The following is a 26,903-nucleotide window of genomic DNA, read 5'->3' as shown; positions in this document are numbered from 1 at the left end:
GAAAGGGTGGTGGTTTACATCTGTAAACTCAGGTATGTCTAGAAACATTGTATGGTGTCTAATGATATTTTTTAAATATGCATGTTATGGGTTAATGGGAAAAATATAAAAAATTTGGTCTTTCTAAGTTCCAAGCCCACAGTCTCAGATTTACCGTCTTCGTGCAGTTCAGGCAGACTGGGACTCACACATGTTCCTGGAATAGGTAAAAATGCTGGAGGAAGCTGCCAGATTATCCAGTTTTCACAGGCCGCGGAAAACAGGGCCTCTTTCTGAGCAGGAGACTGGGTGAAAGACTGAGGCTGAGCTGTTGGTCTTGTTGCACAGAAAGGAAATGTTTTTCTGCACCTTATCTTGTTTGAGTGCGCCCTAGCATGTCTTTCTTTGTTACATTAGAGATACTGCAGGACCTTTGAAAGGTCACAAACTTGAACCAGGGCTGGGAAATCCAGAGCTGTGTAGGATCAACAACAGCTTTTACAACCCTGGGACAGGTTCAGAGTTGTTTCCGACACAGTCGTCCTCAAACCCCCTCACAAATGTCACCCCGGATATATGTACGCCTGTACTGTATCCCTGTGTACACCTGTACTAAGAGAAAGGGCTGTGGTCTGGTGGTTGTTAGTTCACGTCACCACAGAGCCTTCTGTAAACTTACAAACCTGCTTGTAGATAATTCTGCCCTCCAGTCAAAGAGAAGCTCTTTGTGGTTTCCATACATGATGGTTGGTGCTAGAGAGTTTGGGATTCACCCTGGTAGTATCAACTAAATGTGCGCCACCAGAATTTAATCTCTTACGTGTGCATCTCCCCAAAATTAACCCTCAACTGAACACCCTGTACAAACTGCCTTTGACTGCCCTGCTCAGGGTTCCACATTTCTGCTCAGATAGAGGCCCTGAGCGCTGTGGTCTGTGGAGACGGGATAATCTGGCCGCTTCCTCCTGCATTTTTAATGAAAGTGCATAAGAGCAGGCTTCACCTTGATGTGAGAAGCTCTCCCCTCGTGGAAGAGGACCCGCATGTATACTCCCACTGCAGAGACCGCACTGTGCATTTTAAATCCGTAAAATATTAAAAGTTTATGACTTGATGTCTCTGTCCTTTGGTTGACTTCTCTACCTGTGCCTGTGGCATTAATGTGTTTCTGTAGTAAATGTGGAGATAGAATGGTCACTGCTACCATGTCTGTTACTAATTTATAGAATTTGACAGTATGATTTGGAAAGGAGAGCTGTGTGCGGGATGATTATGGTTCATCATCACCATATATGACTTTGCAGAAGCCAGAATCCACGTGCTTCCCTCTCACCTGTGGGCCCCACTGCCATTATGTCCTCATTATCAGCAGTCACAGTGTAGACCTGCCCTTATATGGGGAAGGGGAAACAGAAAGGCACTATTTGCTTCCTATTTCCTGGGTAGAGGAACAAATCAAATACCGTTATGGGGAATAAGAGTTTGTAATCTTCAGCTGTGTAGTTTATTTATCAGGCATTTGATTGGCCTTCTACGACATTTTCTCCGTTTCATTACGCAACCAAAATGCCCTTAATTTTCTGTGTAGGGATTGTTCATACACCTAAAACCCACAATCCTCTCCTTTCTGTCCAATAGCAGCTGTGTTCATTTACTGGGCCTCTCTGGTCTTCATGCATAATAATGGCCTGCTCTGTACACACTGGCCTCCAGGCTCAAGGGATAATCTATAATGCTTATGAAAATAAAATCTTGGAGATATACTGTTTAATAGGATTGCCCACAACTAATCTGTTTTATCCATGACAAGGTTCTACTTTGTTTGCATGTTTTAGAATGAAAGAGAAGTTGTGTGTGTGTTTTAGAGGCTGTGGTGCAATAGGAATGGTAGTGAACTTAATCCCATACCCAAACTAAAAGAACTCATTTTCACAAACTGCCTTTTAATGGGAATACTGCACAATCTGGAGGTGCATCATTGTATAACCTGTGTGCATGCTAGCAATACTAGCTTACTTTGTAAGGCAAAGATTCACTGACGAAGTGGGGACTATTTTCAGCAGCACAGTTACTCATCATGGCCGGAGTTAATAATAAAGCCTTCACTGCAGGCCCATCGTCCGCGTCCCACAGCTGGAGGCCGCCATTTTAGAGCCTCCAGCCTGCGGTGCAGAGGCTGTGGTCTCGTCGTGAAAATGAATACATTTTGTTTGGTAATCCTCATTTGAGTGTACCAGGGCACCTCATGATTCATTGTTCAGCTCGTTGAAAGTCAGCAGTCTAGTAATAGGAATGGCTTGAGCAGCTGAGACAAAGCAATCTAGTGACATCAAAACCTCGCTTGTTTTAAGATGGCTGCTCCCCTTGTAGCTGCGAAAAAAAGCAAACTTTAGTTTATTCCTCTAGCGAATACGGGTCAATTTCAGATTTGATTGCAGGGCCATGCCTTATTTAAGGTAAAAAGCAAATGAACCAGGGCCACATTTCCAAGTGCATCACGCTTCGTTTTAAGGTTTGCTAATTAACTTGGTAAAAATGATGTCATCGGAACAATTTCTCCCCACCGCCAACACCCCTAGCTGGCTAATTTTCTTGCCTGGCTGGCTACTCAAAAAATTTTGGGAACCCCCTACTTGACTGTGAGAAAGTTCACCAGTTGTGTAAATGGTGTCTGTCTGTGTATTATAGAGGTCTGTAGAACATTCCTCTGATGAAGAGCTGAGGGCCAATGATTGGTCACGGTACGCGTTTTGCACCAATAATTGGTTGTGTTAGTAGTTTTGCATGTGCTGAAAGGTTTTGAACATGCTAAAGGTCTTAGTTAATCAGGCCCTGGGTCTAACCTGGGATAGACTGGCAAAACGACCCCCTCATCCACAAGGTTATGAGCAGTTACGAAGCCCTTTTTTGGGCAGGAAGAGGCTGTTAGGCGCCCTCATCTCAAGGAGCTTTGTCTGTGTGTCAGGAACACGCCGCTCTAAGGTGCTGCCTGTGTCATTTACCAGCCAGTTAAGCGAGGCCTCTGTCTGGAAAGCAGGTGAAATTAAATTTATTCAACCAGGTAAGTTAAGAACCATTTCTTTAATCAATAAGGACCTGGCTAGGGTGTGACTGGTAAAAGATGCGACAGGTGAATCAATGGATAGTCCCTTTAAAGATGTTCAGCAGTGAAGCTCTGGATGATGGATTGCTTCTCTTAGCACAGAGATTATTGCCTACATTACGTACAGCCTGTGAACGGAGTGTTTGTTTATTGACTTTTCATTCTGTGTGTAATGCCGAGGTGCATTTGTGATTCAGGAACTCATTGCTGCTGGACTCTGAGCTAAAAACGAATGCACTCACAGTTATCGTTACTATTAGTATTAACACATAAGCTGATCTTGAAATATTTTTTGCCTTGAACTCTGAGGGAAGTAGCAAGCTTGGTTCAATTTAGTGGCCTCAGCGAAGCTGGTCTTTGAAGCCCTGTCACTACCAACCAGTGCTATCTTCTCTACTTTTTCAAATGACTGCTTTTCACAGTTGAGCGCAAGGACAGTTGAGCTTACATAATACACCCTGCTATCTGTCCTTAATGAGATTAATAATAGGTTTCAATCCGACACTCCACACTGGTCCCTGTAGGTTATGAAGGCTTCATTTCCTCATGGCTCTCATTAAAATTCTCCTAAAACACAGAAAGCTGGGAAACGCATGCGGTGACTCACGTTGGGTGATTCAGCGAAAAAGGTCACAATAAAACTCTTGAAACGTTGGAGAGATTAGTTAGTGAAGGCCCAATGCCCTGTTGTACAGGTGTTCTCTTTACCACACTTCCTCCTGCAGTCATTGTGCCTGTAATGAGTGTCCTTCAGGGAAATTGCCAGTCTGCTCCACGTTTACTGCTGATGGCTGAAGAAGCTCTTACATTAAAGAGCAGTACAGAGAACAGCAGTATGTACTTTATTTTAAAAATGGAATTCTACATATATGTACTTTCCACACAAGTTGGTTGTACTTCATTATATTTGGATGATTGTATGTGAGTATAGAGGACCCGTTTTGTTAGTTATGTGGGACCAACATGGGTTTAAGCCACATGTGTTTCTTGTGGTTGATGCTTGTGATACGGGCTTCAGATTTCATAAACTGGATTTCCAGTAGCATCCTTGCAGCAGCCTTCTATAACATAAAGTTTATGGTGTACTTAGACTGAAACCTGATTGGTTATGTGTGCATTTGCTGTTACTTGATTGGTTTCTATAATTTTATTGTAGCCTTATTGGCTCTGTGTTTCCCTCTATAGGTGGTTCTCTACGACTGACAGATGTGTGAGGTCACAGAAGCACAGAGACATCCCTCTGAGGAGAACTGAATTCTGGGAGTTTGGGGTAAGAACACACCCAAGCTACACCATTTGATTGGAGCATGTCTCCTGTGAAATGGTCTTTGAACTGAAGTCGAGTAGAAATCGAGTAGAGGTATCTTCATATTGACATGCCCTTGGAACTTTGCAACTGTAACATTGTTTGGTGTGACAAGAAATGACAGAACCATGTTGTTTCCATGGCAACAGTGCACCATGGAGAGTTTTGGGGGAGCGATGGTTAGACAGGGACAAAAGTTACTACAGGGAGAAACATCAAGGGCAGCTTCTTTCAAAAGAAAAAAAGTGAAGTATATTTCACATTCTTAAAAACCTATAAATTTAGCCACATGATGTCCTAGAAGATCTGTCAAGCAGGCATTTTAACTTTGCAGACAAAAGTACAGAAATTCCCAGAAACACAAGACATTGGCTCAGTTCAGTCTACCATCAGTAGGATACTGACTGATAGCCATCGTCATTGCTAATCATTCCTCCGAGTCATAGATGTTGCTCAGTGAACCAGCTGGTGCTAATATTTAGTCGACTACAATCAAAAGACCAGGCAGTTTGCAAATAGTGGCCACAGTATGTGCATATGTACCAGGCTGAAATAATATAGACAGATTCTCAACATAAAATCTATAGTATGTATCCTGAAACACAATATATAGTGCAGTTTCATTTGTTTTTTTTCCTTTCACATCATCTTTTTGCACATTGTTTCCTTGTGTTGAGTTCTCTGTTTACTGAGAGTCTGGGGTTGAGATACTGACCCCCGTCTCAAGCTTAGAGGACGTCTGTCTTCCCTGCGTATTGTAGGTCAGTGATGAGGAGCACTGAAAATCAATTCCAAATGGTGCTGCCAGCCAGACGGATTGCATAAAGCTCTGTGCTGTCAGTCATGGTGTTAATATTCAGATGTTTCGTTTTCTGTCTAAGAGCCCCACACTCATTAAAGTACATTATTTCCATCAGCGCTGAACACTCAATTTATGAGTCAGAGCTGTCAGCAGTTTTGCTCATAAACACACGCACATGCACATGCACGCATGCACACACACAGACATGCGTACACACACACGCACAGACACACAGGCACACGCACACACACACACACACAACACACACACACGCACAGACACACACAGACACACGCACACACACACACAACACACAGACACACACACACACACACACACACGTGCACATGCAGAGATGATAGCAGCGCTAATCTGGCACTGCAGTTTGTTTAATTCACACCCAGCTTGTGCGTACAGGTGTTGGGGGCACACACAGCCCAAGGTCAGACCATTATCGGCGCCTGCTGGGGAAAAATGAGAGAGGCTTTAGAGTACATATCTACACCAGACCCAGATGGTCTGTGCATCTGTATGCAGACACTCACCTGACTAGTTCCTCAAGCTCATAGTTGCTCTTCCGTGTCCTCACACATAATGGAACAGGCTGGTCTCCATTCCACACATGAACTTCCTGATCCTCACCCACACTGGGGCAGACTGGTCCTCATTATCCTCACACACACTGGGCAAGACTGAGCTTCATGATCCTCACATATGCTGGACAGTTTAGTTTAGTCTTAATATCCTCACACATTGGGGATGACTGGTCATCATAAGTCCTCCCACACAAGGGAAGACCGACCTTCATTATCCTCACACTCACACTGGGTAGACTGGTCTTTATTATCCTCACATGCACTGGGGTAGACTGGTCTTCATTATCCCCACACACACTGGGGTACACTGGTCTTCATTATCCCCACACACACTGGGGTACACTGGTCTTCATTATCCCCACACACACTGGGGCAGGCTGGTTTTCTTTATGAGAGACCACACGCAGATTGGTTGCTTTGCTCAGAGGGCTTATTTTGTCCAATCAGACTCTGAAGCGAGAACCAGCCCGCCCCCTTCTGGCTCCTCCTTCAGACCACTCTGCCAGCGTGACGGCGAGGTTTAGCGCCAGCGCTACATTCCCTGCCGGGGTGCCGGGTTCACACCCGGGGGGGTTTTCTGTTCCGAGCGACCGTGGAAAGGCGAAACGCAGCGGTGTGTAACGGAAAGCCCGGGCCCCACGCGGTTACCATCAGACGGTAATCAGCTTCGCCCGCTGTGCCAGGCACGCCCACAGACTGGGCGCACCTTGGGATGCCAGCCTCGCACAAACAAGGACGACCTTGGCGGGTTTGTGCGTGTGGCCTGTGTGCGCGCAGATAAATTCGAGTAAGACGATACGACGTTTAGTTCTCCCTGGACCGCAGTGTAATAGGCAGGGGCTTTTTCTCTGCGTCTTCTCTGCAGCCGAGACGGAGAGAGAGAGATGGGCACTCTGTTACAAAAGCTGCCATGGATTTAGCGTGCTGTTTCTCTTTTTCCAGTGCACGGTGCACACGTCCATGTGACATTTCTGGGCCCAAGTCCACTTTTGTGTGCGTTGCCCTTTGGCTGAATTAACAGGGCTTTAACCAGAGTGACTGAGGTATGCTGCCATTAGGTGACCGATAAGACTTGTGGTGCAATGGCACCGGGCTGTGGAGTCCACACAGGCACAGAGTGTTCTGTCATTAGGAGCTCTTTTTGCTATTCCTGGCTTATTTACGACGATGTTATGATGAGCCCTCTCACGCTCACCGTCTCTGTGCAGGTGGTGGTGAGGTACAGTCCTTCACCCCCTGGCCTTCCGTCTCGATACAACACACTCACGCAATCGCTCGCTTAAATACGCTCATGTTCGTACTCGCGAACACACACACACACACACACACACACGTCAGTGAATCGCGCTGAAACGTGCACACACACTCGCGCACGCTCAGGTACACACTCAGCTGCCATGTTGTCTTAAAGAGCGTCGTCATGACTCAGCCGTCACCCTCTGAGGTTTGTGTTTCGCCCATGCGAAAATGGCACGTTTTTTGTATGCTGTTGTGCAACGCCTCTGGTAGAAGGGTCACGCAGCACTGTGAGTGCTGCCTGTTTGGAGGGGTGCATCTGCTAGTGCCAGAGGCTGTGGCTCCAGCTTGGCTCAGTGACAGAAGGAAGAGCTCTGCAGGGAGTGGTAGCATGTGGTGGTATATTAAACCAGGCACTATTCCACAGTCATTGTGGATGTAATTCTCAACAAAGGTCAACCATAGACTGTTCTAGAATAACTGCCTGTCGTTTAGGTTAGGCATTACTGTGCTTCTGTTGGTTGTTCATTAGACGTCTGTGGTCAGAGCAGCTGTCACATTGCACAATTTTGGCCCAAAATTTCGGACACTGCCAGTCTTCTGTTGGAGGCTGAGATTCATTAAATGGGCCGTCTGAGATGTCACACACTGAGAGATTTAAGATGGCTGATTTCAGCTCACGACAAAAAAATTCTTACACGATTTGAAAATTTTGTCTGCAACTGCAAAATCGTTACAAATATCACACAGTGTATTCCCCGCTTTAGTCAAAGTAAACTCTGGTTAGTAATAAGTCATCGTGGGTGACCTCTCTGTCGAGACAAAGGACCACAATGGTAATAAGTCTGTGACTTTTTGTGATCATTTTAGGATGCATGATTTGCTGTAACATGTATTTTAATAATTGTCAAATAAACTAAGCTAAAACACCAAATTAATCAAAATATTACAGAGATCTGCTAATATAACATCACTCCCCCATCACCGCATCTTCATGCTCTTCATCCTCCTCAACCCTTATCTCTGTCCCTCTGACAGGGGAGGCGAGTGTTCAGTAGAACATGTTGGGCTCGGAGAAAGGAGTCGTGCAAGAATGGCTCTCGGAATTTAAGGTGGGTGGCCCCCCCGTTTCACCTCCCACTCCGTTTGCGCTGTCAGTAAATCAGCGCCTTTTCTTTGCTGCTAAACATGGCACCATGTATAGACAGGAGCCAGAGAGTGACCTCGCTCTCACCAAGAACGGAGAATCTACTGCCCATCCCTCTGGGATTCAGTCATTCCAAAAAATGCAGGAGAAAGGCCATTTTTTTTATAGCTGTGTGAGTCTCATGGTCATCTACTGCTGCCAGCAGAAACAATGTTTCCCGTGCTGCTTTGTCTCTGACTTTCAGTGCCAATCTGGCAGCAGCAGTATCTGGAGGGGCGGAGCCTCATGGCCTCAGTTTGACCCAAAGGTCCTCTACTGTGAGCCCCAGTGCCCTGGCCAACACCCAGCTCAGCTGATCTGAGATCAGTCATCCTTTCTTAGTATGTAGTACAGATGAGTGGAGAGCAGCCCTGACCTGTGCTCAGGGCAGATGAACTGTGATTAGTCAGCTGTTCTCATCTGTTGTACTGATGAGTGAAGAGCAGCCATGACCACAGAAGCTAAACTGAGATCAGCCAACCAAGCACTGGAGAAGAGCCACTGTGACCCACCCATTTTTGGGACAGTTTTTCTACTCTGTGTGAAGCACAGCATTTCATTATTCACTGTGAAGACAGCTTTTGGTGACACACACATTCATTCCTGCTAACAGTAAGCAACACTGATTATTGTTTATTTGTGCAGACTAATATTGATGAGACTATTGATATTGATGAGACTATTGACATTGATGGGACTATTAATATTGATATTGATAGACTATTGACATTTCCAGTAGTATGCACTAGCCACAGGGCGTTCTATAGCCTGTTAATATTTCCCTGCCCGCCCCCGCAGACTTTGCCTGACACCCAGATCCCCAGCTACGCGGACAGCCTCCATCTGAAGAAGTCCCTGGTGCCTGCACTCTACCAAGTCATCCAGGACCCCAACAACGAGGTGGGACGGCACCCACCGCCAGTGCTGGTATAGACCAGTAATCACCAGCAAAACTCAATTACAGTCTGTCTGGGCTCAGGGTTTTTAAATAGGGCTTAAAGAAAGTGTGAAGTGTTAAACAATGCAGCTAAATGGAGCCAGTGTTGTTTTGCACTGCAGTTAGCCTTGCAGTCATTTAAGATCTAAGGAGCTACAAATGCTAAGACCTTCTGAAGGGTCAGCATTGGGCAGAATAATGAAAAATGTTTTGAGTTTGATGTTTTCGTATGAATAAAGTCTTTGTTATGGGCTTTCCTCTCTGTTAAAAAGCTGTAAAGGGAGGATGTGGCTGTTTCAGTGACCTCCCCCTCCTCGCCCTCCTCTCCTTCCTGTATGATGTCACATCCTGTCCGTCTGAGGAAAGCTGTGTGGTATTGTTGTCACTAGTGTGCGTTTGTGTGCGTGTGTGTATGTGTGCATGTGTGGGGTGTGCGCGCATGCATGTGTGTGCATGTGTCTGTGTGTGTGTGTGTGTGTGTGTGTGTGTGTGTGTGTGTGCGTGTGTGCGCGTGTGGGGTGTGTGCATGTGTGGGATGTGCACGCATGAATGTGTGGGGTGTGTGTGCGTGTGTGTACGCGTGTGCGTGCGTGCGTGCGTGCGTGCGTGCGTGTGTGTGTGTGTGTGTGTGTGTGTGCTGTCTCCTCCAGCTGCTGGAGCCGGTGTGTCACCAGTTATTTGAGCTCTACCGCAGCTCTGTGGACCGTCTCTGCCGCTTCACACTGCAGTTCCTGCCAGAGCTGGTCTGGGTGTACTTGCGTGTCACGGCCAGCAGGGACCGCCAGAGTAATGGCTGCATTGAAGCCCTCCTGCTGGGCATCTACAACCTGGTGTGTCCATTACGTGGGGCGCTGTGATGTTTGGGGCTGGGCTTCTTTGGGGGTTCTTCATATCTGATACAAGGTTTGGGTAAGGACGAGAGCCAGCCTTGAAGCAGATATTGGGTTTGTGGGGAGAGAATGCTGTTTGGTTACCAAGAACAGGATCAGGGGTCACTGTAGCACAGTCCTTGCGTGCAGTGCATTTGAGGTCTGTCACACATGCAGTCTGATGGAACTGTCACGTGTCTGAGATTTATGTTTTTCTGCTTTGCAGGAGACTGTTGACAAAGAGGGAAATGGGAAGCTGTTGTCATTCACAATCCCCTCCATTTCCAAACCATCAATATACCACGAGGTAAGGGCGACAGCATCATCTACATGTGATTATTCCGCCACTTCAGCTGCCTCATGTGGACCACAATGGTGTGGGAGAAATGTGTGCACATGGGTGCTTGTTCTTCAGCAAGGCCCTGCACACTTTATGAATTTAGCCTCTGCAGTAACTCCGTCTTCAGTTTCCCAAGCATTTGCTGTTATTTCTTGAGAAATTTGACCTTAACTTAATGTGCAGTGTTGGGTCCTCTGAGTAATCATACTTACACACACACGCACGCACACACATGCACAGACACACAGACAAACACACACACGCACACACACATGCACAGACACACACACACACACACACACACACACACACACACGTTAGTGAGTAATGCCTTCCCCCGTAACCTTGACCTCCGGTTTAATTAGCCGCCATCATCATTCTGCGCTGCCACAGTGACGCGATGACCAGGTTCTCTTGGCCCCTACGGCGATGCGCATACCTCTGCCACAGCGCGCTGTCCCACACGTCAGCCTCCCCCCCGACCAGCCCCCCCCCCCCCCCCCCCCCATACGAGATTGCTTTCTCGCCCGTGGGTGGCATTGTGTCATCCCATTCGCTGAAGTTTATTATTCTCCGTGACTGGGCTGGCTGGCTGCGCTTTCGCGTGGCCTCGGCCCCATATAAATCACCGCACGCATCGTCGGCATGCAGCCCCAGTCTTTCTCCCTCCCTCCACACGGGGAGACGCTGCAGATAATCGCTCGCTCCCTCCCCAGGAACCCGCCGCTCCTTCCGTCACTGTCGAGCAGGGGGAGAGCGGTGATTCATTTCAGCCACGCCCCCTTCCCCCCTTCCCCCCCCCCCCCCCCCCACCGGAACATGAGCTTCAAAAACTCAGTTAGTGGAGGACCGTATGCATGTTATTTTTGGCTTGTAATTGCCTTTAATGACCTCGTTAGCGCTGTCATTTACGCCATTTTGCATTCTTCTGCGCGCAGATGGCCTCCCTCCCAGATTCCAGAGCCCGTTAATGCTGTGTGCCGTTTCAGCTGTCGCTGGCTAATAATGATGCGATAATTGCGTGCATCTGTTGCAGCTTAGCTTATCTCCAAGATCAACCTGAACAGGCCAAATGGGTTTGGTCAATTCATTGCTCAGGACAAGCTTTCCTCTTTCTCACGCAAATTAGGTTTCAGCTTTTGTTTTTGTCCTCTTATCAGCAAGCCATTTATGGTAACTTTATTGTAATTGTTCCACATTTTCACTTCTCTCTGTTTTGACTACGGTCACATTATACAATCACACCTTCCTATTTACTCTTCCTTTAAGCGGTTATGTATGAGGGTGTTCTGTAACTAACAATATCCATGTTATGCATCTAAATGTATTTAAATGTACATGTATATTTATAATGAACCTCATTTACCTCAGGTAGCGGGTATTCTTTCTGCTATCTTTCCTTTATAGTTCTATACACAGAGTCTCTTGGCCACAGCTGTGTGACACTTAAGTTTGTGACAGGATACAGTATTGTCATTTAATGGTAAATCCATCAAAGCTGTCTCCATTCTTTTTCATTTAGAACAGTTGAACAGGCTTTAAAATGTCCTCACTGGGGCTGAAGGGAGCTCTTCCTGCTACAGCACGGTTCTAGTGCGCCGATGGGCTCTATGGTGTGGTTTCAAATCTAGACCCTGCCAGTTCCTACCGTGGCCAGCAGCCCGACAGGGTTACAGTTGCCGTTAGCGCCGCCCAGGGTAGCGAGGGTTTCAGCTGGCCAGGATGACGACGTCGGATCGCGCGATGGCGCCCCCCCATGGGCACCCACGGTCCGCCCGTTGAGTGTCTCCTTCTGCACGTGTCTGTTTGAGCCCGAGTCGTAGACCGCGCTGCGATGAGAAGCGCCAGCCGTCGCATGCTTCAGATGATAGCGCAACCGTATCTGTGCTCTCCCAGATCGATAGCAGACATCTGCAGCAGTGAGTGCTGATGATGCAACAGCCTAGGCATTCCTAATGTGTGAGAATAAGGGGGAAAAGCTGAAGGCGTTTGTAGATCTACAGTTATGTATATTTACCATTACACAGAAACCCTGTTATGCCTGACATAAATACAGCCAACACATTGTTTTTTAAATGTGACGATATCATAATGAATAAGCTAATATTATAAATAGGTGTGTCATTAGAGTTCCCACAGATAGCGATATAATCCAGTGAAGTGTTGCTCACTGCAGCACCAGTAAATAGGTCGTCCGGTGAATGGTTTTTCAGCCTGTTTGGTTTCGGGTACCGGTGGGTTCACGGGTGGTCCTGCGTTTCTCTGCCCTCCCAGCCGTCCAGTTTGGGGTCCATGGCTCTGACGGAGGGGGCGCTCATCCACCACGACCTGATCAAGGTGGTGTACTGCGGCCTGCACCCCCAGAGAGAGACGTTCACTGCCCAGAACAGGTACCGCTCGGGGAGGGGGGAGGGACTAGGGAGGGGAGGAGCGACGCTGTCTGGGTGACCTTAGTCATGCACTCTTACGCCTTACCGTTCATTTTACTTTCATTTCCTCTGCATTCACTGAAGGGTTTTAGGGCCTGATTTACTAAAAACCTTTAGCATGTACAGAACCTTTTAGCACACGCAAAACTAATAACACGACCAATGATTGGTGCGAGAACAAATACCATGACCTATCATGGGTCTTGTTATTGGTTTTGCATGTGCTGAAAGGTTCTGCGCATCCTAATGGTCTTAGTAACTCTGACCCTTAGTTACTTAACCTGCATTTACGTTAAACTGGCTAGAACGGTGTTGATCGACTCCAGTTAAACCACCAGCTCGCTCTCCTCCAGTTTGACCCGCCTGTCAGCTCCTCCAGCCAAGCCACAACAGACAGCCTTTCTTGTTTAGCTTGCTGTTGTACGGAGTGGTCTGTCTGGCAGGCAGCACGCTGCTTTGCAGTTTAACTGCTGGTGTGCACAATTGTTTTCGTTTGTTGTGTGGTGAGTCGTGCACTGCAAACAGCTAAAGGCATGGTTCCCCGATGAGTCCTGGAGCTTACTGCTCATAAAAGATGAAGACACAACTGTCGAATAACAACAACTGCTAGACACGACCTACATATCCAACCGGATTTACCCACCCCAGACAAGACCGGCCTCTGGGAAATCTTTGTCTGATGCTTTTCGGTAGTGTCGAGCCTGTTCCGCGCGAGGCATTGAAAAGTATTGTACACCGCGCATTAGTGTTTTACGTGATCGTTTTTGGTGTTTTTGTGGCTGCAGGTTCGAGGTCCTCTGTTTCCTTATGCTGTGCTACAACTCCTCAGTGGTCTACATGCCAGCCTCCTCCTATCAGTCGGTGTGCAGGATGTGCTCACGGTGAGATCCGGTCTTCCACAGGAAACTCCTGGCTATCGCTGGGCAGCGCGTTCGCTCAAAACCACTGGCATAATCAGTCTTATCTCAGACTCTGAGAAAGCTAACTTAATCTCGTCTCTGCAACTCTGAGGAGGCTAATTTAGTATCTCCTCTATTAGATACAGAGGAAGTCAACACAGTATCGATCTCTTAAACTCAGAATAAGCCAATTTAAGCTTTGAAGTAGCAGTTAACAGGTTGTCATCCCTCTGGTAGGGGATGTAAGTGTTCTTGGTTGTTACAATCAAGGGTGATGTGGGATTGAATGAGAGAACACACACTCAGATGACCAGCTACTTGGTACATACCTGAAATAATATTATACTAGGGGAGGGTCTTTAATAGAGGAAAACTCCCATTTAAAACATGCATTGTGCAAAATAGTTATTTATATTCATTTATGTTATCAATATGTGATACATGGGTGTAATTTCATGTTTAATACTAATGTGGTGGGTTTCACTGAAAGTCCATAAAACCCTTCAAATATCCTGCACCTTGTTTGTGATGCATGGCAGCTATGCTTAGCAAAAATATCAGCACAACAGCTAAGGTGTTGAGGGAGGTATTTATTTTTCAGAACAGCAGTCTAGTTGAATTTTAATATATTTAGCCTGTACAGTAGATAGGATAAAACATTGTAGCTTGAGTTTTCACATGTGGTCTTCCCCTTTGGTGGTCTTCCCTGTCCTTATGCAGGCTGTGTGTGTGCGGGTTTCCACGGCAGCAGGGGAAGGCGTGGCAGGAGCCCTGTAACCGCGTGCTATTGGACCCTGAGTTCATGGTGCAGATGTTGACAGCTGTCTATCATGCCATGTGAGTGTCGTTATACCCCCGTGGACCCCAGTGTGTGTGCAGTAGCAGCTACGCTAACAAAAGGCTAAAGTCTGTGTGGAGTCATGCCTGTTTCATTGTGTTATTATCATTATGCCACTCAATATGCAGTTATAGAACTAGATATGTATTTTCAAGTTTTTTATCATTGCAAAGTGTGACTTCTCTGTTTCAAGTTCACTTTTTTGGACAAATTGCAAGTTGTTTTCTGTGGTAACTTGGATTTTCAATGATTAACCGATAAGTGGAAAAAGGACACAATCTATCCAATGTCGTTGGTCAACTTGGTCAAAAAAAGAAATCTGTATACAGTGTATTATCATTGCATTATTTAATAGGGTATTTGGGTTTGTCTGACCCTCTAGTGTGGTCTAGTATATACAATCAGGGAATCGAGAATATGTGTACAATTCTCAATCCAAGCAATTTAGGAAAAGGTGTGCCCACCCAGTGTTCCTCTTTCTCCATATTACCAGAATGTACTTATTTATATGGACAGATTTGTATGTAAAACAAAAGCAAACACGAAGCATTTCAAAAAGACCAAACCAAACCAAACAGTAAGCTCCTCAAAACTGACACTGGAGAATTTACAGCAGGGCAAAATGCCATTTTCCCAAAGTACATAACTATTGATATTCAGTGAACTGTTACGCTACATTTATTTTTCCGTATTTGCCAATCCAATATATTGCCATTCCTGAGTCCGTTTTTGTGACAATGGGAAGGTCATTCTGATCATATCTGTGCCATTTATCTATGCATATCGACGATATCCAGACATATTGTAACAGTGACTTATTTGTGAATGGGTAGTCTCTTGAAAGTGTTCTTTTTGCTTTCCTTTTTGCGCCTTTAATGGTTGTGAGAACTAAGTGCCCGTGTCTGAAAATGCCACTTATCTCCAGTGAAGCGATAAGCCCCTGAGGTGGCATTGTGAAGTGGTTTTGTGATCGTGGAACTGTTCACACTTTTCAGTGTTTATCCACATCCTTTTAGCGACATCCATGGTGAAAAGTGGCAGGAGGTCAGAGAAACAGGAAATCAAGTTCCTGTTTCCACGTGATGTTTTTCATTGAAGTGGCTTTGGCGGAACTTCCGCGAGCAGCTGTCGGATTGAGGGGCCTGCAGAGAGGCTGGTTTCATCTTTTAGGAAGTTTCCTTTGGTCCTTTCCTTCAATTGTGTTATTGTACTGTTTTCCAGTGCTTTGTTTTTTGCATGGCCTTTTCTATGTAGGGCTTCAGAGACAGGCTCCACTGTGTATGTGTCTGTAAGTCTGTGTGCTTGTCTGGGTGTGAGCGGTTGTGTGTGTGTGTGTGCGTGTGTGTGCGTGTGTGTGCGTGCGTGCGTGCGTGCGTGCGTGAATTCCCTTGAAGGCTGCAGTCTGTCTGATGCTGTCCACTTCCTGTGCAGATACAATGGTGAGTGGGATCTGGGGAGAGAGGCCCTGGATGACATCCTCTACAGGGCTGAGCTGGAGCTCTACTCTCAGCCGCTTCTGGTGAGGCTCATCTCTGGAACGCGCTGATGCCCATCGTCTATGCCCCTGCAAATGCCCATGCCCCAGCCCCAGCCCCAGTCCCTGCCAATGCCCCTGCCCCTGCCCATAACCCTGCCCCTACCCCCTTTTTTGGAAAACATTCTGTAGTGATCCCACCTGTAACCTTCTCTGCTTCTCTCCCCTGCCTGAATAAAGTGGAGAAACAGATCTTCAGTAATGATGTCACTGTTAACCTGGCTTTGAAGTTCAGAGCTCTGGCTGTGTGTAGCGTACCTGACCTCTGGCGCCTCCGTTCCCCAGGTGGCCAACGCTATGAAGCGCTCCCTTCCAGCCAACGCCCCAGACGCTTCCCAGGGACGCAAGATCCTTCAGGTGGAAGTGACGCCCACGGCGACCCGGATCTCTCAGTCCGCCATCACTGCTGCCTCCATCCGCCGCCTCCGCTGGAAGAGAGAGGGTAAGAGCTCCGCCCCGCCCCGCCCCGCCTCGCCCCGCCCTGCCACGACTTCACTTCGATGTGAGATCTCAGAACGAATTCAGCTTCACTGTGCTCCTAAGAGGAAGTGGAAAACAGGACTTTGGCAGTCATTACTGTGTAATTAGGTCCATCTTGATCCGATCCAGCAGCGGGTTTCACTCATTGCAGATGTGATGGGTAATGAGGTGAGTTAACAGTCTAATCGACTGCTTTAATTGATCAGTTAAGTGCTGAGTAACAAAAAAAAAACCAGCAGACGCTGCAGCCCACCAGGACCAGGAATTGAATTTTATTATTACACTTCTTTTTAAGCGGAACGTGTTTTTCATTAAATGAATTACTGAGACAGCAGCAGCATCTGTACAGATTTCATTCCTCTGCCCTCTGCCACTGCTCTTTCATGCTGACTGATTGTTCAGTGTTGTTTCAATGTTACTCAAACGTTATTTTAAGGGGTTGGCATGACCATCCGATACCACGGACACTTCAGAATTCTTGTGGCTCTTGTGACAAAGACAAGAAAGTGTGTTATGCGTTTTACCTGGTTTCCCTGTTTTGCCCTAGTCTGCAAAATTGTCCTTCTGTACGCTCGACATATGTAATTCTCCAAAGGCTGATTAAAGCACCAATTTTTTGGACCTAGGCACCAGTATCACGGTGAGTGACGGGAATCGCTAAGAGCTAATTACTTCTATGATTCATTACAATTTGTTCAACTATGATTATATATTTAATTAATTTTATTTATTTCTTTTAATTAGTATTATTTTCTTTCAGTGCAAATATACTCAGTGTCGCAAACACCAATTATATTTGGATAAGCCATAGTATCCAATAGTTACAATAGTAACTAATACCCCCACTGGTGTCCTTGACTGCATACAAATGCTCCTGACATAAGAATATGCTTATACAGCAATAGTGGAAATCTGAGAATATTTGCCACGGACACCATGCCAACCCCTGATTATGTTCTTCTTCAGCTGTCTGACTGTGCCAGTATTGTTTCAGTGTATTTGTTTTAGTGCTTCTCACTTTTCTTTCTGCTTCTGTGTTGTTATTGTCTCAGGGAAACTCACTTGTGTGAGTTAGGGTCCGGACCGGCCGTAGAGTCAGATACGTGCACGCTGTTAATGTGAAAATTTTGCCCCAGGAGCAGGAAGTCACTGTGCGGCCGCGGTCTTTCTCGCCACCGTCACTAAGGAGCCCCCGTCTCCTCCGGTTCTGTTGTGTTGAATCCCAGATTGTTTTGACTTCTCGAGCGATGCCGAGTTGAGCCTCGCCTGCACCCCCAGCCGCCGCGCCTCCCCGGACCCGCCCGCGACCAATCCGGAGCGAGGAGGGCGGGTGCAGTCCAGCGTGCCCCCCGCCGCGCCTGAGGGTAGGCAGGGAAACGGAGGTGGAGGACAGGGAGGGAGCCGATGTAGGAGGAGGGGCACCCTTGACTCCGCCCAGGGCCGCCACGGCAACCCTGCTGAGCTCCCTTTTCACACCCCCCAGAGTGCGCTAACTCACCCAGCCCCCCCGACCGAAAGCATCCGGCGTGACCCTCGTCTTTACCCCCACCTCCCATGGGCCCCAGTGTCCCCAGCCTTTAGGGCAGGCTGTTTGTGTACTTTTACTCTGGGCGCGGGGTGGGGAGAGACTTAGTCTGCATGGACCTCTCAGAGTGCATGCCTCGTGCCGCCTGCTGAGAGCTCTGCTCTCCTCACTCACTGAGCATGCTCATGCTTCCACAAGCAGATCAGTTCAAAACTGACCAATCGCAGCGTTTCACTGTGCCATCACAGCTGAGATTCCTGTTCGTGTTATCCCCATTGAGAGCTTTATTGATCCTGTATTTTTGTCAATTTATGGAAGATGGAGGAATTGTGAGAGACCGACATAGAATATAATAATAAAGAATGAAATGGGCAATAAATAACATTAATTAATTTAAGTAAAATGGAGTATAATAAGAATAATCATAACCATAATAATAATAACACAATGAACTGTTTGAGCAGATGGAGAAAATTTACTCTCTAAAGAAGTTCAATTGTGCAATGTTTTATTATGAATGGATTTTCAACAGATCAGTCCACTGGGATTGGAATGTCATATTGTTAAAACATTGTTCTGGGAGTATAAATAGTGTGCATACTATTAATGTAAATACTATTCCTCCCTTTGTCATACTGATCAGCACCTAACAAAGTGCTGCCTGCAGTTACCAGAGTGGATTTTAGTCTAGCTTCATTGATTTCACTCTAGCAGCTGTGCGAGGTGGAGGACAGGAGACCTCTAGGTGTTTGGTCTTTGCACAAGTTTATGCTGCTCGTTTAATGCTGCTTGGTGCAGGTTTAATGCTGCTTGTTAATGCTGCTTTACACAGGTTTAGTGCTGCCTCTAGTGGTCACAGCAAGCTAGATACAGAAATCCTATTGAAGCTTTGTATCCATCCATGCTCCAAGTGCAGGGATCCACTGCTGTCTCAGCTGGTCCTGCTCCAGACTGGGCCCTCTGCCATAATGTACTTCTGTCCTCAAAATTTCCAGTGTGTCCCCTCCATATTTTCTGGTGCAGTTTCATTTTTACCCCTTTACTGCAGCTGTGTACATATTGCATATGTAGGGGCGGAGCTTGCTCGGTGAGTGACAAGAAGCTTCCCCAGAACTGCCACCTACCGCATTCCAGCATGTGCATGTCAATCAAAGCAGGAACAAGACCCAAAAACCCCAAATACTGTCGTCGTATAAAATGTGGCATGTTGTAGCTCAGCCCTAAAGACGCAAGTGCTCGAGTACACGAGTGTTCACGTGTCACTAGTACATACTCTGGTCCTAGGAAGCAGAAGGAGCCCATCTCCTGTGTGTCCTGTGTACTTCTGTCTCAGCGCTGGTGTCAGCTCGTCACGTCCATTAAGCCACTTGCTTTCACTGTGTAATCACTCAGCGTCTCACACCGTGTTGTTCTTTCATAAATCCAGCTTAAAAGGGGGTCTCAGTCAGTGCTTTGGGTGGCTTTTTGCCAAACTTAGATCAGTGCATTGCATGGACTCTACAGTGTGGGTGTATCCCAGTGCCCCTCTGCATCACTATTAACACATTGCAGTCCAATCACAGCCATTTTTATAATCTGGTTCATTCAAGCTGGTTGTTTTTCCTAGTTGGTCATTAGTCTCTGCTGGATTGCAGTATTCATGTATTTAGCAGTGAATGTGAGAATTGACCTGGAGCCTGTAGCCTGCCTTGTGATGCTGAAAAGACCTCAGTCACTGTTACAACGTCGTCTCCCCTCCCTTCACACTTTGACAGAATATACTTCATGAAAGACCCTGACCATTGAAAGTACAGGCCTCTGTAAGCTCTTATAGTCAAAGAGCTCATATACTTTAATCACATTTTTGTGGGACCCTTGATCAGCTATGTTTGAAAATAGTAAGGTTCTGCATCTTAGTCATCTGCAAAGGAATTATGAAGTTCAGTTTACCAAGATTCAGGTGTGTGGATAGAAACTTCTACTGCTTTTTTTGGCTTCTTACTCCTACTTTCAATTTGAGCTGAGCATAAACCAGAATGTGCTGTGAGAAATTTGAAAGCATTGGTAAAATTCTTCGGCATGTCTGCCGACACATGGCCCAATCAGAGTCAGGTTTCTGTCTGTTTTTCTGACGAATAACCTCTCTTTCCTCAGAATCCAGGCTGCATCGCGCCACATGCGTGTGAGCTGAAGCGCTACGGGAGGGCATGTGTGCTAGTCTCCCTGCCTTGTGCATGTCTTCCCCTCGTCCATTTCCCTGGCTCTTCCAGTCTTTTTCCTCCTCTCTTTTCTGTTAGCGGTCCAGCCCAGGGCGCGGGTTGTGCTTGTTCGGTGCTGCATGATGGAGCCTGTCGGTCGCGTCGCTGTGGTTGTCGTGCGAGGCGGTTAAAACTTTATTTCCTGTTATCCATTCTGCTTTGCTTTGCCCTTCCGTCTGCTAACACAACCGACTCTGGCGGACTCTGTATTTAAAACAAGATTTTAACCTGTGTGTGTTTTTGTGTTCTGTTCTACAATTGTTTGACCTAATTCCATGTGGTCATGAAGGTGTGTGGAATGTTTCTTACAATATTTAATATTGACTTTTCTCCCCCAATGGATTTCAACAATGGTAACTCTTAAAAAATCTTTTACAGTAGTCTCAATTCACTCATCTTTTACTTCATCTTTTAGTGATTGATGGAAGTTCAGTTGCAGGGTCTTTGCAAGTGGAGTGTGGGTTGCTCTGTCCCCGTTTTTATTTAGTTAGAGATATTGCATTGGTTCAGGTAATCCCAGAAATGGCTGCGCAGGACAAAAACAGTGTATTTTTCCATTCGGTCATACAACTGGCATTTGGATTAGATAAAATAATCTATACAGGACCCAGAACAGAATCCTGTTATCGGCCCAGTATCGATTCACAGAGATCCTTCTGCAGTGTTTTCTTATCTCATTGCATTCTGAGGGAGTAGAGCAAACAGAGCAGGGCAGTGAACAAACAGCATTCTGGTGACGGTCTGGGATCGAGCGTCCGAAGTGGGGCGGACAGGGAGGCGTATACCGTCGGAAAGTAAAGGGGTTTCGTGGCCCGGGATCGATAGTTCTGAGAGGACTCCCTGGCATTCCGATGAGAGAGCGTTCCCTCCGCACACTATCTCTGCACTCCACCGCACTCTAGAGTCTGCTGGGCTCAGGAGGCCGTGGAGACGGATGTGCTGGCGGAACGTGACCAGGTTACAAATGTAAACGGATAAATGGCACATCGCACGTGGTGGTTGTCGATTAAAGTTGACTTCTTCTATTGTGTATAAACAAGGGAAGTTTTTCTTCCTTGTGAATGTTAGTCAAGATGGGTTGTATTGTTTTTTTTTTTTCCTCTCCACTAATCAAATTAAATATACGATCAGAGAAGATTTTGATTTTGTCCAGAATGTGGATTGCGTGTGAGGTCAAAAGGTGAAGATAGTGTTATAGGTATGTCGTTAATGAAGAGCAACTTACTAGGTTAGCATGAGTGCTTAAGCTATATGATGAGAGACACTGAGGTCTATTTCAAGAGCAACCGATCTACATACCTCTCCTTTTGATCTAGTACACTTCTGGGACATATTTTTAACACTGCTCTCTTTTGCTCCTCTTTTTCTCGTCCTTTCTGTTGTTTCCCTCTTTCTCTCTCTCTCTCTGCAGATGCCGATGGCATGAGCGGGGAGGACGAGTCCTTCACCCTGAACGACCCGGACGAGGGCTTCTCCTCCGGAGCCTCCAGCAGCAGCCAGCCCAGCGGGACCAAGCCGGGGCCCGGGGTCGGGGTCCGGGTCGAGGCCCCGGGCGTCGGCCCGAGGAGCGGAAGCGGCCGGAAGCACAGGGACCCGTCGGCCGACCCCCAGGCGGTGCTGCGCAGGCAGCAGCAGCGGAGGCAGTCCCCGCCCCCGGCCCTCTCGCCGGACGCCATCGAGCTGAGCCCCGCCCGGAAGCGCCTCAGCTACCCGGCCGGCCGCGCGGTGGTCCGGACCGGCAGCACCTCGTCCAGCAAGTCCTTCGACTGCACGAACATCACCCTGAACGGGAGCCAGGGGAGCGAGGGGACCCTGGAGGGGGGGACCCTGGAGGGGACTCTGGAGGGGACGCCGGGGACGGCGCGTCGCTTCTCCGCGGGCAGCCTGCAGGACGAGCAGCTGGGCCGGCCAGAGGAGGAGGATCAGGACCTCCTCTCGCCCGGCACGCCCCTCTCCAGGGAGTCCCGCTCGCCCAGCTTCACCATGCAGATCATATCCCAGGTGTAGCATTGCGGCGGGGAGAGGGTGACATCACAGGTGGGGGGCGTGTCCTGCACTCCTTTCTCTCGCAGCGGGAGGTCAGGAGGAGAAGGCGGTCTCTATGTAATTTCAGCCCATGAAGGAGAGGGACTGGACTCCTCTGGCAGCCAGTGGGAGAAGTCACCTAACGTGTAACTCCGCCCCACCAGTCTGCAGAAAGCTGTCCCATCCAATCATCTTCTCTGACTAACCAGAGAATTCCGTGTCCCTTTCTCTTAGTACCCAAGCTACATGGCTTAAAATGAAAACAAAGGAAAACAAAACACAATGTCTATTGTTAATCAATATTAGAAATTCATTGTGGGTCTGTAACTTAATCCTGAGATTAAAATAGTCTATATTTTGTATCAAATCAGCAATAAGACTACCAATGCTACTTGGAAAAGAATGGGCATTTCCAATGCCTTTCTGTTTAACCTTGAGGTGATGTGCAATCTTCAATTGATTCTTCTTTATTTTAAATCTTAATTTATGTTAGAATTTATCTGATCTGTCTTGTTGAATAGATCCCAAAGAGGGCGGTTTTGAATAATTTTGTTCTTAAATTTTTATGATGCTTTTTAAAAAAAACAATCAGACCAAGAAATACGCTGGTTTTTAATTTCATAATTTCTACAATATTTATATTCAAAATTAATTCTAAACAAATTGGAATATTTTCCTGCATAAATATGTCATTTTTGAAGAGTTCCCAGTCTTAAAGGATGCTCCTGACAGGAGGAATTGCCCAAATATGCTTTTATTTTCTCCTGATCATTTGGATTAATAACACAATCGCACAAAAGCAGAGACTTGAGTGTACCTGGCTGATTTCTACGCAGAGTATGTCCATGTGAATCCATGTAAGTCCTGCCTCTTGCCCAATGCATGCTGGGATAGGCTCCTGCCCTCCCCCCACCGCGATCCTGACCAGGAATAGGCGGGTATGTTGGACGGGTGGATAGATGGGTCTGCAGCAACGCTGTACTGTTAGATGCAGAATGCACTGCTGTGAAGCTAGTTGTTGTCTGGAAATCTCATCGGAAAATGTCTGTGTATGTAATGTGGCTTGTGACAGATTTGTTTATTTAACTGAATTGTCTGCAGTTGACTGAGTGTCCACTCACAAGCTATGTGCTGTCACTAAACATCTGTTGTTGGAAAAGAAATCGGACCATTCCGATTTTCCCTATTTCCCACAAGCCTCCCCTCTACCTCATCTTGTGTTCGTCTGACACTCAAACCCAATATTCCTCATGCTTACAGTTTGGAAACTGTATTCCCCTTATTACTTTCTTTCTCTTGAAAGTCGTTACTGTACAATGAGTTCCTCATTGGGGAGTACCAGGGAAACTGCCAAGTTAAATTCTATAACCTCATGTGAAATCATGAGGTGCTAGTTAAAGGCTAGCTGGTTTTGGCTCAATCAGTAAAGACATTTGATGCTGTGTATTATTTCCTATATTGAAGAAGGAAACTTTCTCATATATATAATCATATATCTGACTAACAGAAATCGGTGGCGTAGAGTGAACAATATGCACTTATGTATGTACGTTGTGTGTATGTGGGTTGTGGGTACGGTGCGTATACGTGTATGTGGATATGTGTGTTTATGTATATATGTGTGTTGAGACTTTCTATAACTGTCAGTCCCTCTAAGATGGTTTTTTAATATACGTTTTGACTGACCAATGCACACAGGGAAAAAAAAGGTTTTCCTTCACTTTCCCCGACCCCCCCCCTGCCATTTTCATCCTGTTTCCATCACTGCAGCAATCTGCATACATTTGGGAAGGTGGGGATTAGAATGTTCTCTGACAGGCACTAAGATGGCCGCTCAACAGAATTCCATTGCAATTGCAGCATGTCACATGACTTCAGAGCTCATGCTGGCGGGTTACAGGTGCACAATTAACCAGAGAAGTCTCTAGAAGCTGCCCCAGCTGAAGCTCTCTACAGTATATGGGCAATGCTGTGGGCAGTTACGCATCACGTGTAACCCACTGGCAGGGTCCAGCTTCACTCCAGCCAGTACTCTGTGGGAGTGCCATAGCCCAGTGTGACACTTTGGAGTGTCTTCATGAGAACTAAAGTGACCGGGACTAGCAGTGGTCCTGGTCTCATTAGTTAAGATCATATATGACTATCATGCATTAAAACTGCAGTGCCTTCCTTTGCTGTTTGAAAGTGTAATTCCTGCACTGCACAGATGGTGAAAAAGCCTGTCATTGTAATTACCACTCGGTGACAGGACCATTTCATTTTTAGAAATCTGCTGGAGGTCACAGCATTTCTGTTGAAAAGCTAAGCTGTGTTTGCATGGCTCTTGTTCTGCATCTCGGTAATAAACCAGATTTTAAAAAGCAGAATTTTTTTCTTCGTTACATTCGTTCGTCTTTATCAGATTGTGAGGGGCCCTCACCCTACCAGTTTAAACTGTCAGTATGAAATATGTAGCGTGGTGAATCGGTGTCTTATTCAGTGGAATGTGAATGGGAAGATTTCCCTTGGACCTGCTGTATTAGTTATAATGGTTTCAGTGCACTTTAAATTGTTTTCAGTGAAGCCCTTTTTTCCCACAATATAGAATTTACTGCCCGTTTCATTTTAAAGGGAGTGCTTGAATTGAATGCGTTCAGTGGTTTGAAATCATTTTTTGATGTCTCAGCACTCCGCATTTTAACAGTTGGGAGAACCCATCTCTAACAAAGCAAAGTTCGGCCTTTTCCAGTCCCACCATCACCCTTCTTTTACCTGAGTTCAGGGCCTCCGCCATCTTAGATTCCAGACTCAGCATCAGCCTTATTTACCATGGATTTTATCTTATTTTCTGTGCACATTAAATGAATAGTGCTAAGTACTGACGGAGATGTGCGTTAAATAACAAGCGCACCCCTTAATGTGATGGTGACAGCAGTTATCTTTGTTGGATGTCTAATTTAAATGGAAACACCTTCAGACTGACAATGGAAGCTCTCTGTCTGTCAAACTCCCACAATGAAAGCACTGGTAATGGTAATGGAGTGTTTTGATCTGTATTATGGTCTTGCATAGTTAGATAGCTTTGAATGAACTGGACTATGATTGTTCAACATGAAGCGAGATTGAGAAGCTCACTGTTTAGTCTTATGGGGGACTCCAGTGGCTGCAGTGTTAATGTCCTGCAGTGTTAGTGTCATGGCTGTGGTTGAAATTCAGGGACCACTGAGCTTTTGTCATTCTGAATGATACCATCTCATGGTGTATTCTAGCACAAGTCTGATTGACTTATGGCTTGTTCAGTACAAAATGTTGAAGGATGCATTCTCTTGTGTGAAAGAGAGCAGGACTGTGTCAGACTGGCTCTGTATGTCCCTGTGTGTGATTCAACAGAGCTGTGTCACACTGACTCTGTGTTTCCCTGTGTCTGAGAGAGGAGAGCTGTGTCACACTGACTCTGTGTTTCCCTGTGTCTGAGAGAGCAGAGCTGTCAGACTGCATGTGAAGTGAAAGCTGTGCACTTGCAATGCACTGTACCTGGACATTCTACCTACAGTATCCTCTGGATGCCTACACCTCCTAAACAAAGCACACAAGTGCTGATATGATTGACACCCTCAGTCTGCATTTTAACTAGGGCAAGGGAACAGCTATTTGCTTTGTTTCTTTGAAAACGGAAAAATGCAATTTGCTGGTGGGTACCAGGATTAGGTTAACTTGTTTCAAAGGTCTCAAATCTGGCAGTAGCCATCTGTTTTGATTATAACATTGATAAGTTCTATGCAACATATTTAATTTTCATTTTTAAAGATATTTTTATTCTTTATTCAATTTATCCCAAATTAGACAATCCAAGTATACAACGGTCAATCGTTACAACATTGCAGAATCTTCTGTCAGCTTAGCTAGCAGAGTATCTGGGTATTCATTCCATATTCTACTCTGGAAAGGGAAAGACAAACTACCTTTTTCTCTGTATTTGTGAGAGGAAGGGAGAGAGAGAGAGAGGGATCAAAAGTGTGTGTGTGTGTCTTATCGTACGGCTTCCACTGTTGTGAAGATGGAAAATGGCACTCGTGCATGGAATCCATTCTCTTTGTAGCTGTTATTTCATAATTGTTTGATGCTGCTGACACATAAATTAATATAATTAATGAATACAATCTACAATTATAATGAAATTGATATGTACACCATTGTACCACTGATGTTGAAAATGAATACAAATATTTTAAATCCTTGTAAATAAAAAATGTACAGAGAATAAAGTGACTGCAATACAAAGAGATATGTCTATCTGTAAAATGTTGAATAAATATGGTGTTGATTCCAAATACTTGCTTCACTTGTTTTGTCATTTTTATTGGACCTGAATCTACTTGAAGAGCATGAATTACAGTGTTCTAAATTTTAAAACCGTTGTACAGCATCAAAGCTTTGTGGCTGCATTTAGAGAAATGGCATACCCCAAATACAACAAAGTAATAGAAATTATTGCTATAGCAATTGTTTTTAAATGCCACCAAAATCTTTGATTGGTGGTTTACATCAGTAAATGGCAAAATAACAGAGTTTTTAAAAAGCCATCATGTTTTTGGTTTCATCA

General features: G+C 46.0%; 1 protein-coding gene across 3 annotated transcripts in view; it reads left to right on the top strand.

Moving 5' to 3' along the window:
* The window catches only part of LOC118223591 (protein FAM126B-like), a 46,723-nt gene extending 20,087 nt beyond the window's left edge, over positions 1–26,636 (top strand). Inside the window, exons 3-15 of one of the 3 annotated variants that reach the window (XM_035410315.1) lie at positions 4,268–4,352; positions 5,968–5,973; positions 8,043–8,134; positions 9,007–9,108; positions 9,796–9,975; positions 10,241–10,321; positions 12,629–12,744; positions 13,569–13,664; positions 14,403–14,519; positions 15,952–16,039; positions 16,340–16,496; positions 17,761–17,898; positions 21,708–26,636. In XM_035410315.1, coding sequence (XP_035266206.1) covers positions 8,084–8,134; positions 9,007–9,108; positions 9,796–9,975; positions 10,241–10,321; positions 12,629–12,744; positions 13,569–13,664; positions 14,403–14,519; positions 15,952–16,039; positions 16,340–16,496; positions 17,761–17,898; positions 21,708–22,303 — 1,722 coding nt within the window. In that variant the 5' untranslated portion in view covers positions 4,268–4,352; positions 5,968–5,973; positions 8,043–8,083 and the 3' untranslated portion in view covers positions 22,304–26,636. The remainder of the gene's footprint in view (positions 1–4,267; positions 4,353–5,967; positions 5,974–8,042; positions 8,135–9,006; positions 9,109–9,795; positions 9,976–10,240; positions 10,322–12,628; positions 12,745–13,568; positions 13,665–14,402; positions 14,520–15,951; positions 16,040–16,339; positions 16,497–17,760; positions 17,899–21,707) is intronic. The other 2 variants (XM_035410314.1, XM_035410316.1) reach the window with 2 other exon arrangements.
* The last annotated feature ends 267 nt before the right edge of the window (positions 26,637–26,903 follow it).

This window comes from Anguilla anguilla, chromosome 3 (assembly GCF_013347855.1).
Source record: "Anguilla anguilla isolate fAngAng1 chromosome 3, fAngAng1.pri, whole genome shotgun sequence".
Lineage (NCBI taxonomy): Eukaryota > Metazoa > Chordata > Actinopteri > Anguilliformes > Anguillidae > Anguilla > Anguilla anguilla.
The sequence above is the reverse complement of the archived record's forward strand: the minus strand, read 5'-3'. Positions and strand labels throughout refer to the sequence as shown.